Source organism: Pleurodeles waltl, chromosome 5 (assembly GCF_031143425.1).
Source record: "Pleurodeles waltl isolate 20211129_DDA chromosome 5, aPleWal1.hap1.20221129, whole genome shotgun sequence".
NCBI classification, from domain to species: domain Eukaryota; kingdom Metazoa; phylum Chordata; class Amphibia; order Caudata; family Salamandridae; genus Pleurodeles; species Pleurodeles waltl.
The window spans coordinates 680,059,527-680,074,209 of record NC_090444.1 but is presented as its reverse complement, the minus strand read 5'-3'; the positions used below and the strand labels follow the sequence as shown (position 1 = coordinate 680,074,209).

General features: G+C 43.1%; 1 protein-coding gene across 4 annotated transcripts in view; it reads right to left on the bottom strand.

Annotated features, from left to right (window-relative positions):
* The window catches only part of DSE (dermatan sulfate epimerase), a 277,759-nt gene that overhangs the window by 87,541 nt on the left and 175,535 nt on the right, over nt 1–14,683 (bottom strand). For 2 of the 4 annotated variants that reach the window (XM_069234562.1, XM_069234565.1), the window contains one exon: nt 6,917–7,170. The exons of the other annotated variants lie outside the window; for them this stretch is intronic. In XM_069234562.1, coding sequence (XP_069090663.1) covers nt 6,917–7,170 — 254 coding nt within the window. The remainder of the gene's footprint in view (nt 1–6,916; nt 7,171–14,683) is intronic. 4 annotated transcript variants of the gene reach the window in all.

Sequence of the window (14,683 nt, the reverse complement as noted above, 5' to 3'; positions counted from 1 at the left end):
AAGCCGAGGACCTAATTTGTCAATATTTGTTAATAATTTTTCATTTTCTAAGCTCTCGCGGACCCCCTGAGATGTCTTCGCGGACCCCCAGTGGTCCCCGGACCACAGGTTGGGAACCACTGTTCTATCCAGTTCGTAATTATGCAAACATAAACCAATTTAAAACACCCCCTGTTTTTTGCATAAAACATTTTAATCATACCCAAGATATCCTTTTAATCACACAAAATGTATCCAAAAAGCACTTCGTACAAACTAAATAAGTGATTGCTTAATAGAGATAGTGCAAAGCCATTAACGTATTTTGGAATCATTGTTTAAAGTCATGCCAACAACTCGTCGACTTCTGGTGTTGTTATGCTGCACCAAAGAGCAGAAGGGAAGAGGAAGAAAAGTAAAAGGGAATGAACACAGGAATCGAGCACTGAAAGCAACTGTGTGGCGCAAAACCAGGAGCAAGACAACTAAAAACACATGCACTCTTACAAAGAGCTGCAAGTAGAATACACAAATAGGCAGAGACAGAAAGCACACATAGAGGAAGGATTCTCCCCAAAAAACGTGACATCTAAATAAAAGTGGCTCCGAAAGCGCGGTAGCAGAAGAAGGAAACTGGATTGCGAAAGGAAGCAGTACTTGGGCCATGAAGCCAGCATGCGCTGACCAAAGAGAGGCAAAGGCCAAGGAAGTGATTATGAAGCCAAGCAAGGGTAGGCAACGGGCAGGCACAAAGCCCCTGTAAGCTAACAAAATGTCTCAGAAGTGACAGCGCATGCGCTGTCTCTGACGAGACCTAAAAAGGGTGGATTCTACCCTCCACATTCAGGATGTGTTCATAGTTTATCAAATGTATTACTTGTAGCTGTAGTATTATGTTCTATCATCTGTAAGAATGATGTAACATCGGTCGTTGATAATGGCAGTCCACAGGATAGTAAATCCTTTTGATCACAAACACTTCTCACCCCTCTTTCTGGATCAAGGTAATTAAGAAAGCTGTTTCTCCCATTTACTAGTGTAGTTTAACATTACTGGTCTTGCTACCATCATTCATTCTCTCACTCCATAACTTTAAACTACTAACTCTGTCTAATCTCTGAATTGTTCATTTTGGTGGTAGTGCTATTGTATACTTTATGCTGGTCAGATCATGCTCTTCAAGTGAACAGCTCTGTCTGGCACAGTCCTCTCTTGCTGTGTCTCAGATCACTAACTGGTGACACTAGACTAATGGACTCTTAAAGCGCAAGAACGCATCTTGCCCACTCTACCTGCCTGACCATTCGTGTGCAAGGTTGCAATTATTCCCACCTCACATTCAACATTACTTTAGTTGTCTTGCATACTAGGGCCTAGTTATGACCACTTTACCACTAAGCATTGTGCAATGGGACAGGAGTTACTGTCTAAATTGGGAATTATACGATTTGCAGATAAACTGCAGCTCCAGAGTTTTTCACCTGTATAACAGACCTCCTTAAAGCAGGCAAAATGTGACGAGTGAAAATAGCTCACAAGTGAAAAATGGGATGCAAGAAAGGGTGCATAGACACAGAATCAGTATAATATCGCCCATTACTCAGCAGCAATCTCATTACCTTCAGGCATGTCCAATAACCAAAACTGCGTTTACGATTGGTATAGATTAGCTGGAAAAAACTTACCAATGGACTTGTCAGACCCCATTGTAGGGTGGTGAAGGGGGCATATTAAAGATAGGAGCTACTGGGCCCCAAAAATGCCGGTTAAGGTCATTTGGCACTGGTGTCCTTGGGTCCATCTTACTATGGCTTTGCAAACTGGGCCAAGTGCACCCTCAGGGCAGCAAATGTGAGTAGCCAAAGGCTTCTCAGGGCAGCAGTGTGAGGGAGAAGAGCTCAGAACTTACAGCAAACCAACAGACACAGTAAACTATTGTCCAAAACAATGTGTATCTTTTGAATAGAACTACATAATTACTACAAAGCATAATTACAGGAATCAGACATAGGGCTCTAACACTGTCTGCGATTTTCATTAAGGCACTACAACATTTGGTGCCCTCCTGTGCTAATGGAGATCCCCAGCATCTGTAAATCCTATTGTACAATTTCAAAACAGAGCACTGATTTGGCACAGGTGAACCTATCTTAGATTACCCCTAAGATGTACATGGACCTACTAATTCAGTTTGTCTTCACGTTTTTGTGATAATTCATTCAAAGTCCTAAGTTTGTTTTGCAGACCTCGGTCTGCAACATAATCTCTCGTTCTCTCAAATTTCTCAAACCCTGGTTTTATTTACATGCTGTTGTTGCAATCTAGGATGATGCAGGAAAGATGGGTGCAGTGGCCCTGTTCCCGCAGTGGTGACTGTTGAGCTATCGGGGTTGCAACTACAGCCTCACTCAGAATTTGACGACTTCAGGATTTTAACACGATGGCTTCAGTGGTCAGAGCTGGCCTTTGGCAGTTGTGGCCTCTGTAGCACCGGTGCAGATGGTATGCTAGTATGGCTGGGGCAACCTCTGGGCCAATCTTAGTCTTCAGAAGACCTTCAAATGTTTCAGCCTACATGCCCATCAGGTCTCCCACCCCTGCACTGATGGAGCGGCGTCGCCAGCCTATCACAAACAGTGCTTGATATCTGCATAATTCTTTCATATAATTCACAACCAGAAGGTTCAGGGAGACATGGAGATCCCGTCTACACACTGGCTTCTCCTGGATTGTCCTTTTCTAATACTCTAAGCATTCCCTCTGCTTTTCCAGCAGAAAGTGCAGACTACAGATGATGTACCCACACGTCCAGGAGACTGGCTGTCATGCAGACACCAACCTTTGTCACATAGCATTCCTTTAGTACTGTGGGACTTCTCCTTTCCGTCATTAATAAGAACGTGTAAACAGAAACTAGTGGGTTGTTTTGGATTCCCCACTTCATACATTTTTTACAGACAAGGGTTTTGGATCCACTGTCTAGGTTTTAAGGACCGGTTTAGGATGAGTGCCTTTCAAATGTCATTTTATGGCTGCTGTTTCTTATACACATTCTTTGTGCAAGGTGTTGGCTCTCAAAATTGGTAGCAATTATACTAGCTCAATGTAGGAGTATTTAAAACAAGAGCACAATTGAAGAGTCAGATTTTTGCACATGGCTCTCATCAGCCTCCCTGACGCAGCAATCAAGGCAAGGCTAAAGGGCAGGTCCTGCCTAGAAACATCCTCATCCTGAACAAAAGAAGCAGCAGTCCCACCCCTAAGACCTACCAAATGGAAGTGCTCACGAAGAACTAGTCAGCAGGCTCTTGCTAACAAAGTCTCATTGAATTTCTATGGGTAGCCCTATCTCCATTCTCCCTCCCATCAGTGTTTGGGTCTCAGCCATCCAGCCACATGAACACAGTGAATACAATCCCACTGACTGCAAAAGCTGTATCCATCCTTCATCTTGTGCCATGGTAAACCTGGATCCAACAAAATGGAATCTACTGGTCCTAGTACTCAGACTCTCATCACAATGACCTAACATATATTACACACTGATTGAACATCCACACACAGGGTATATCAACACAAGGATCTGGGGATCACAAAACTGTGGAACTTTATATGAAAGGGGTTCATGGACTGCCCTCTCCTTGACACAGAGGAAAGGGCCTGGTCACAGTATTGATTCACAAAGGCTCAGTACACTGCCACCAACACTTTATGTGACTCACACAGGACATGTTCAATTGTCTTATGTCCATTATGAGGGCATGCTGTATGCACCCTTCAAGGTCAGAGAATAAGTTCTGGACCTTATATTACCAGGGACAGGTCTAGGCTTCTGAGTACAGACAAAATTAGTGTGGCCCCTGGGCCAAACAAAAAGTCAGTATAACAGTTTCATAAGCAGTCAGGCACTTCAGACAGGGATAACATGCCTGTTTACCATGCAGGGGGTATCCCCATCCTAACAATTCTCTGGAGAAAATTTGACAAGCACTAGAATTTGAATGGTAAATGGTAAATCTACTTAGTTGAAGCAATAACAAGACAATGTAATTGCCAGGGTCAGAGGAATTTTAAAACGTTTGTTTTATGACTTCAACTACATGTTTTGGAATTATATGCAAAAAACACAGACTTAAAAGTTTAATACACATTTTTTCTTGTTAGACATTTCAAACAAAATGAATGCATTTCAATATAAAAGTTTCAAATTATTTACTCAAATTCATCATTTGTCCATGGAGACTTACAGCAAGGTGGAGTTTGAGGTTACCGCATTAGCCCACATGCCTGGTATCGAACGTGCTAGAGAGGAAGCTACAATATCTTCCCAATCAAGTTCCAGAGGTTTGTTCTCATGTTAATAGCAACCTACAAAGTCTTTACCTAGTTTTATACTTGTCACAAGTCCATCTTCAACTGCTACAATGAAACTACAGTTTGACAGTATACCTTTTGCTCTTTAACATTATGCAAAATGCTCATGACATAAAACCTTCAGCAACCTTGACTCAGTTTCAAAGCAAGTATATGTCTTTCTGCATCATAACTGTGTGTTAACCCAATGACTATATTTGGATCTATTAGTTCATAGATTTGTTTGGTGTTTGTATTGCACTTATGTAGACAATATTTCACTTCAGCAAGCATGGAGGAGACATTGGATGGTGCATAATGTTCGGTAAGATACTATGTGACACTAGAGTGGGTGCCATATGGCACTGAATTTGAAGAGTGACTCTAGAGTGGGTGACATGTGCCACTGAGTTTGGAGAAAAGAGACAAACAAGAAGCTGCTAGAACTGGTAGGATGGTGGAGGTAGTAGGATGGTTATATGGTAGTGGAGGTGGTAGGGTGCTGGTAGACTGGATGGAGTAGTGGTGGTGCTTCGAATAGTGGTAGTAGGGTGGTAGCTGTAAGGTGGTTGTTGGGTTTGCAGTATGGTGGTGGTAAGGTAGTGGCAGGAGGGTGATGGTGGTCAGAGGGTGGTGTTGTGGGGGTAGGGTAGCGTTGGTAGCGTGTTGGTAGGGAGGGAGTGGTAGGCTGGTGATAGGGTGATGTTGGTAGAGTTGTGTTAGGGTGGTGGTGATAAGTTGGTGGTGGTATGGTGGCGGATTTTGGAGAAGAGAGACAAAGAGAGGGCTGCAAGGACCAAAAGCAGGGGAGGGAATATGGAGACAGGCCATGTTTTCTCTGTGCAGGCCTGGTTATCTTGTAAAACTGTGACGTCATTTCTAGTGAGGCAGAGAAAGGTGGGCCTCGACCCAAGGTGCCTGGGACTGTGCAGTGATCTGCAGTGCATGAGTGCTCTACATCCATGGAGACCCTGTTCACAGTGGGGGGTTTCTGGTACATTGGGCAGAAACATGTGAATGGGTGAAGAGTAGGTTAGCCCCTGTATAGCAGCCAGGTATAACACCCTGGATCAAGACTATGGAAGATTGCTACACGCCTTGCCTGGATACAATATTTGTTTGTTACCCCCATCATCCAGCCAAGCAGAGCAAAGAGAGCCAGGAGGAAGATGAGGACTTGTTTGCTGATCAACTCTTTAACTGGAGAGACATTCCTGGTCTCTCTTGCTTGCCTTGGTTTCTCACCTGTTATTAGGTAATTATGGACTCTTCTGGATCCACACGCTCACATTTGACTGCTGCCTGACTTTCCTGGCTTTCCTGTGTATGAGTTCCCATATTCCCCATTAAAGGACAGATTCCTGACTAGGATCTGACCTCTGGCTCTTTGCCCTCCTCTTCATAACGATCTTCGTAATCCTGCCTTAATCCTTTGTCCTGTTGATCTAGAAAGCTTTAAAAACGGGATTCAGAATATGAAGCAGCAGTGACTATTGCATTAAGCTTTTGTGGTTAATGGGGAGATTCTATCATATTTTACTATCAAACTGTGACAAATTACCTCCCTGAGTCATTCCAGTTTGCAGATATCCCTGCTGGCTGGTTTCCTAATCTCGGTGGGGGTCTCATGCCGGCATTTTGTAGGTAGGTGTGGACTGTATATCCTCTCCTCATGGAGGTTGGCACTGTCAATGGTCCATCGCTAAGAGTTCTCTGAACTAAATGCACTGCCTACTAGTATCAACTCGAAAAGTCTGGCAGGGGGGCAAAGGAGCAGGTTGCACTACATACAAAATAATATACATACAATAGTTGGTGGCCACAAACCCTTTAACTTTATGTAATATATAGGTGTTAATTTGCCAAACTGGCCAAACACTACAGGGAGTTACATTTTAATACTGGTGATTACACTTAATTACCAGAAATGTTACTTTGTTAACAATAAAGAAGTTAATGAAGCTAGATAATGTTCAGGCATTTTTATAAATTAGTTTGTGGCTGTGCGGGTGGGACCTTAACCCTCACCGTTAGGTGGTATAGCAATGGTGACGATAACCGCAAATTAAGGCCCTCATTAAGAATGAACCTTTAACTCTACCTCATATAACAGAAATAAGAGTTTTGCGACTTATGTCCCACCTGTCACACACTGAGTACAACAGAAACGGAATGTTTTTGATACATTTCGGCAGCTCCAGCAAATGTCTGAACTTGGAGCTGGTAGCACCAAAATCTATATTTCATGCCCTTTTTTTTAGGGAAAAAGCTCGTAATAGGCAAAAATGATCATGCACAACATGTTCCATACACCTCAGTGTCGATTCTTGTGCAATAATAGCCAGGCCACTCATATTAAGAGCCTAAGAGGAAGTGCCAACAATGTAATCAATTAAAGATTAGATTGTTTATTCAATACTGACTGTGGATAACATTTTTAAAAGGATGGGCAACCATCTACAGTCAGTCTCACTTTAATTAACCAGCATGCCTTTGGGATCATTTGCAACCAATGTGTATCCGGTGTACCAGCTAGGTGAAAGACAGTGGAGGACTTCTACCAGTCTGCTTTATAATTACTAACCTTGATTCATCATGACAAGGCTTCCAGCCAGCAGGGCCACACAATTGGTGGGTTGGTGGTTGTGCAAATACTGGAATCCCCATCCACGTCGGTATGACGTCTCATACATATATCCAGACGCACTAGCAATCACCTCCAGAAACTTTTCTTGCTGGGTCTTGCTTAGGTGGTCATACAAGAAATCATATGCGGTAGCAAATCCAACCAATGAATGCGCAAGAGGGACTTCATCCCACGGGGCATCCTTCACTAACCTGCCAAAAGACAAATATACAGGTAAGTGCGCGTACGTGTGTTTTATACACTTTAGAAGATGAATATTCAACAGCATTCCCTGAGAGCCACAATCATGCCAAGCACTGATTAGAGGAGTGTGAAACTGAACTGTGCTACTTCAAATTTTCTGATTTCTTTTGATACTTCATAAAGTTCAGGAACTTTGAACATTAGAAAAAGCAGATTGAATCTAAGTAAGTCTTGTGGGAGTTAAATTACAAAGAACTTAATTTTAATTTGTGGTGCAAGAAATATGCCATGAAAACATATTTTATTGTTATTAAGGTGCAAGGGCCTGAGAACTAACTGGAAAACGATTACAGCAGGACACTACCCAAGCTTCCTAAGAAACCTTTGTGCACGCTAGTGCAGCCAAGTGTCATAGAGTGGAGAGACATAGAGTGGAGTGTTGTAAAGTAGAGTGGAGTGAAGTAGCTTACGGTGGAGTGGCACAGAGTGGAGTGGCATAGAGTGGAGTGGCGTACAGTGGAATGGTGTAGTATGTTGTAGAATAGAGTGGAGTAAAGTGGCATGAATTGGCATTAAGGGAGTTGAGTACAGTGTTGTAGAATGGGGTATTGTTGTAGGGTGGCATAGAGTGGACTAGAGTGTTACAGTGTGGAGTGGCACAGAGTAGTATAGAGTGTCATAGAGTAGAGTACATTATTATGAAGTAGAGCGCCATTGAGTGGAGTATGAGAGTGTAGTGTTGTAGAGTGTAGTGTCGCAGAGTGGAGTAAAGGAGCTTAGAGGTAAATGGCATAAAATACAGATGTGCAGAGTAGATTAGTGTAGAGTGCAGTGGAATACAGTGAATAGGCTATAAGTAAAGTTGTGTAGAGTGCATTGGCCTAGAGTGCAGTGACATAGAGTAGAGTGAGTAAAACAATGAGGCAAATACCCTCTAACCCTTATGACCAGGGTAATAAATGTAGTAGCGTTAAAGGTCAGTGCAAGGGGGAAGTAGCCTAGACTTCCACGGGTTACAAAAGACTTAAGAAATTCTCTGTGTATCATAAATGTAATACAAACATAAATGTATTACTCCATGTATAACTTTGATCATATTAGTCCAGACATTTTTCATGTAAATATAGATTAAATATGTGATTCTGTTCGCGAAAGAGTATTATATTTTACATTCATCTTGGTAGGTGCTCCTAAAAAACAGTGAAAGTGCTGAAGTGTGGGTAAGTGAAGGTGATATATACAGTCAGTGCAGAGTGTGGTATAAAGAAAATTATGAACTTCGAGTGTCTCCTTCAATCCAGGAAGGCTATAAATTGCCTAGGAGCGCCGTGTTTTCAGGGGCTCGACTGATTTGTAAGGTAGGGCTGCTGCCGAAGCAGTCAGCATGCAGTCAAAAATCCGGCCGGTGAATCAATAAACCCGCGTCGGAGCGACTCCTGGGTACATCCGCGATCAATTACAAAAACGCCGCTCCTTGGCAATCTATAGCCTCTGGATGTTTTGAACCACCTCACAATCCTAGACCATTCCACTACCTAAGTCTCTTGAGTACCAGATACTAGCGATCATTGGTGCTCCTTGATACTACGACTACAGGCAAGCGTAGATCCACAGACCTGGGACTATTCCATATCTTCTGGAAGATGTCCTTGACCTACTGATTGGTTCTTTACACTGGAATCCAGGTGCTACCAAGTCTGTTATCCTTGTCCTGATGATGACCTCTTGACTCACCTTAAATACGGGGTCGAAACGTCGACACATCTCCAAAGAGTGGATGAGACATTTGCAAAGGAATTTCTGTGAAACTTCAGGGCTTCCTGGATTGAAGGAGCCACTCGAAGTTCATAATTTTCTTTATACCCCACTCTGCACTGACTGTATATATCACCTTCACTTACCCGCACTTCAGCACTTTCACTGTTTTGTAAACTAATGTCAAATATAATACTCTTTCGCCAACAGAATCACATGTTCAATCTATATTTACATGAAAAATGTCTGGACTAATATGATCAAAGTTATACATGGAGTAATACATTTCTGTTGGTATTCCATTTATGGTACACAGAGAATTTCTTAAGTCTTTTGTATCCCGTGGAAGTCTAGGTTACTTCCCCCTTGCACTGACCTTTAACGCTACTACATAGAGTAGAGTGAGGCAGAGTGAAGTGGCAAAGAGTAGAGTGTAGTGATTCAAAAAAGATTGTTTCAAAGTTAAGTGAAGTTGCATAGGGTAGAGTGGTGCAGGGTAGAGTGGAATGGTGCATGGTGCCATGCAGAAGTGTAGAGTAGAGTGTTGTTGAGAGCAGTGGCGTAGAGTTGAGTGGCTTAGAATGCACTGGTGTGGAGTGCAGTGGTGCAAAATAGATTACAGTGGCATACAGTGATGCAGAGTTTAGTGGCGTAGAGTGTAATGGCATAGAGTGCGTTAGTGTAGAGTGACATAGAGTTGGCTGGTGCAGAGTAGAGAGCAGTGGCATGGAGTGCAGTGGCACAGAGTGTGTAAAAGTATGTAGAGTGCAGTGGCATAGAGTAGATTTGTTTAATTATAGAGTGAAGTGGTGCAGAGTGGAGTGGTGCAGGAAAGAAAGAAGTGATACACGGTGGAGTGCACAGGCATAGAGTAATGGTGTGGTGCAGAGTAAAATAGAGTGGTGCAGAGTAGTGCAGGCTGGAGTAGAGTGGTGTGGAGTAGATTGTTTAAGAGTAGAGTGAAGTGATATATAGTGGAATGGGGCAGGGTAGAGTGAAGTGGTGCAGGGTAGATTGCAGTGGAGTAGAGTGCAGAGGCACAGAGTGCAGTGTTGAAGAGTAGAGTGGCACAGAGTGGAGTGGCGTAGAGTGGAGTGGTGAAGAGTGGAGTGGCCTGAACTGGAGCAGTGTAGAGTGCAGTGGCGAAGAGTTCAGCGGTGCATAGTAGAGTGAGGTAGAGTGTACTGGCACAGAGTAGAATGGTGCAGAGTAGAGAGGTGTAGAGTGAAGTAACATAGAGTGCAGTGGTGCACAGTAGATTAGAGTGTCATAGAGTGTAGTGCTGTAGAGTGTTGTGGCATATAGTGCATTAGCACAGAGTGCAATAGAGTGGCATAGAGTGGTGCAAACTAGAGTGCAGTGACACAGAGTAGAGTGGTGCAGCATACAGTGGCATACGTTCAAAGGCAGAGAGTGCAGTGTTGCACAGTAGAGTGCATTAGTGTAGAGCAGAATGGCGTAGATTGCACTGGCGTAGAGGGGTGCAATGTAAAATGATGGTGTAGAGGCGAGTGGCACACTGTACTCTAAGCTCAGTGGAATAGAGTGTTTGCAAAGTAAAGTGATGGTGTAGAGATGAGTGGCAAACTCTACTCTATGCTTAGTGGAATAGAGTGCTGGAGAGTAGAGTATATTGCCATACTGTGCAGTGGTACAGAGCAAATTGGCTTAGAGTGCATTGGTTTTGAGTAAAGTGGTGTTGAGTGCATTGGTGTTGAGTGCTGCAGCAGAGAATGAGTGGTGCAGAGTGATGCAGGGTAGACTGCAGTGCCGTAGAGTGGAGTGGCAAAGAGTGGAATAGAGTACAGGGGTGTAGAGTGATTGTTTCAGAGTAGGATACAGTGGCATAGAGTGCAGTGGTGCAGAGTAGATTAGAGTATTGTGAGGTGAATTGGTATAGAGTGCAGTGGCATTGGGGTGTACAGTAAACTTGCATTGAGTGTAGTGGTGTGGAGTACAGTGGTGCAGTGTAGAGTGCAGTAGAGTGGTGTAGAATGCAGTAGTGCATAGAAGAGTGGCAGAGAGTGCAGTGTTGCAGAGTAGAGTGAAGTGGCGTAGATTAGAGTGGTGCAGGGTAGAGTGCAGTTGCGTAGAAGGGGTGGTACAGAATGTAGTGGTATAGAGTGCACTTGCGCAGAACAGCATAGAGTGCAGTGGCGGAGAGTGCAGCAACTGAGGGCAGTATTCCATAGTAGCCTGTCATAGAGTGCTGTGGTGTATAGTGCAGTGGCGTAGAGTGTATTGACTTGGAGTGCAGTGCATTAGAGTGATGCAAAGTGCAGTAGCATAGAGAGCAGTGGCATAGAGTACAGTGGTGCAGATTAGAATAGAGTGGTGTAGAATGCAGTGATGAAAAGTAGACAGGCGAAGAGTGCAGTGGCATAAAGTGCATTGATTTTGAGCAAAGTGGGGTAAAGTGCACTGGTGGAGAGTGCAGTATCACAGAGTAGAGAGGTGAAGCAGACTCTAGTGGCGGTGAGTGGAGTAGATTGTTGTGGTGTATAGGGGTTCTCTGTAGAGTACAGTGGCATAGAGTGCAGTGTAAATTAGTGTGGCCTAGAGTGAATTGGCATAGAGTGCACTGGCGTAGTGTGGAGAAGTGCAGAGCAGACTGCAGTGGTGTGGAGTGGGGTAAAATGAAGTATGCATGGTGTGATGGCGTACTGCCATTACAGACAATAATGTGTGGAAATGTTTTCACCTAGTGCATTGATTTGTTTGGATTGTATTCAAATATTTGTTTCCACCACACTTAAAAAACAATTTTCTTTATTTGTGCTTTCCTAATTTTGATATTTTCTAAATTATCACCACAGTTCACGGCAAGAGAAGGGACAAACTGAAGTTGGACAGCCTACAACAAATAGAGCCATCAAATAGAAAGCAAGCACATGTGAGTTACAAACCACAGAGACAATGGTAAACAATGGGGAGAATGCATTCCCAGGGAATCTTTCAGAATGTCTTCAAGATGTCATAAGCAAACCAGACAGCTGTGCTGTCTTGTAGGCTTAAACCTAAAAAGGCCATGCTCAAGGAAAAAGAGTGTTTTGAACCGAATCTGCTGAGCAATGAGTCACCAATTTAGCCTGTGATGGGCCTCATACAAATGAACAAATCTGTGAAATGTGTAAATAAGACTGACTCCCACATTCTAAACAATCTATAATTTCTGAAATGTCTCAGAATAAAGACCTAGTTAAGACATATTAGCGTGATCTATGTTTCAAATACTTTTTGCTCTCACCACTATGGCTTCCACAAATTGGCGGATCTTTCTCAGGAAACCCCAATGGAACTCCGAACAGGACTGACATAGGTTTTGAACAGAAGTTGGAAATGAAGAAAGATCGGTTTTGCCTGGACAAAAAAGAGGAAGATTAGGGCAAGACTACTCCCTCAGGGCCAGCAACCGCAACCACCCAATGGTTGATTGGCATGGTCTACCATATTAAAGGCAGCACAGAGATCCCGAAGCATTGGACAATTGGACAACACAGACAACACTGCAGTTTCCAATCACATTTCTGTATGAGATGTCATCAGCATATCATAAATGTGAAGATCAAGAGCCAATGGGGCAAATAGTTTTCCCCAATTATAACTTGAAAACCAGACATCAGACAAATAAAACCTGGTGAGCTCCATTTAAGTGAACACAAAAAAACAGGGTTTCACTTTTAGAAAACAGTGTGAGGGTGCTCTTGATAACCTCAGCTGGCTTCACCATTACATACCCAGAAGAAGATTCATCGTGACAACTTCATAAAGAGAAGTGAGTCTGCTAGTCACACAGCTCTTTGGATGGAGGCGTGGGCATAGCTGCTAAGGTTGGGGTAAATCCTATAACCACCCTAAAAAAATGTCATTGAAGAGCAGCAAACTGAAAGATCTCTCTATTAGACAGAGCCCTTTTTGCTTGAAAAAGACTTGCTTTATAGGTGAAGTCTGTAAGCTGAAAAGAGTTCTTACAATAGCAGGAGTGTTACTTCACTTTAGCATTTCAAGTAGCTAATCTCTCTATTTGTGATGTGAGAGAAAACCCAGTATGAGACTTAATAGTATGAGATTTATAGTACACTTACTGTGTCTTGAGGATTGGATGACCTGCTCCAATGTCAATCTGAAGTAATCTTTGAAGATCTATAACTAGGGACCTGGGTGAGTTGATAAAGGGGATAATGACCACAAGCGAACAAGCAAGGAGGAGGGTCCATGTCTTTTTTTGAATATTTTACAGAGAGAGAACTTAATTTCACTTCTATCATATTAAGCAGCAGTCTTTTATTAAGTTCCTCACCTCTTCATCATCTAAGCCTGGAGGTTGATTACTGAGATCAGTAATGCTCAAATTAGATGGAGATAAGAAGAAACAAAGTATGGAAGGAAAGAAGGGGTAGCACAGTTTAAACATGTAGGAGTGAGCGCTAGAAACTAAGATAGAATTAGGTACCCAAAAGAGGTAAGATGGGAATCCTGATGCCTCATTAGGAGTACAAACTAAGTCAAAACGACAACCCTTAACTCCAGTAACATAGGTGATGTAGAAATAAGGATGTGCCATTGGGTGGCTCCATATTGAACTTGCTGTTTTTGATACCTGCAGACTCTCACTGTAAGATTTGAAGTCTTTGTTATTGTCGAACTGTTTTGTGCACCATTTAGAATGAAAATTACACTTATTACAAAAATATTTTGATGCGTACTTGGCTCTATCAAAGAAGTCAGGATCCTGACACTGGAGGATTTCCATCAATCAGGGACTACCTGTCATTACAGATAGGAGAGAGGTATGAAAGAAAGAGTTATGCTCCTTAATTCAAACTGGATGTGTTGATAGTGGAGACGAGCCTCTGTTTGAAGGGATCTGCATGGCAAAAGAATGAAAATGTTCGCAAAGATGAAACACTGTACTAAGGCCTGCAGGACTGAAAATGAGTTGTGAGGCAAAAGGGAAGGATGGCACTCGCTAAGGCACAAGCGTGCTCTGAATGGAGGTTAGATGTTGTCTTCATCCATTGCATTAGTGATGAGAAATCAGAGGACATAAATATAATTTTGGGACTGTGAGCTCCCAAGCAAAGTCAGCATTTAAGGACTATGGGGCATATTTATAATGCCCTAGCGCCACCTTGCGCCACATTAACATAATTATTTTTTACATCAATGTGGCCCAACAAGGCCAAAATCCCCATGGCGTATTTACAGGGTGTCCCAATGCATGCATTGGGCCACTCTGTAACCCTTTGCACTACATTATGCCTGCGCCAGGCATAATGTATTCAAAGGGGGCGTTCCCCCATTAGGGTAGCCGGAAAAATAGTGTAAGGAAATCTCTGAGATTTCCTTGCGCCATGTTTTATGCCACGTTTAACTCCTGCTCAAGAGCAGGCGTTAAAAGGGGGCTTACATTCTTTAGAACGGGGCCCTATTTATTCTGCAGGAGTAGTGCCAATATTTTGGTGCCACTCCTGCAGAGTATATCAATAGCGTCATGAGAAATTACACTATTGTCCCCTACCGTGTGCCATGGTGCGCCGCATTTCAAATACGACACACACATGGTGGCGGTAGGGGGGTGCTAACGGGCGCAGGGAAAGTGGCGCTGCACTCGGTGCACTGCCACTTTCCATATATCTGCCCCTAGGTGTGTAAATGCTCAACTCCACCGGGCCATCCCTTAACATAATGACATGAAGTGTTTCAGCAAGTTAAAACTAAGGTTATGGCTCTAGTCGACTCCCATGAGAATCCATGCAGCCACCT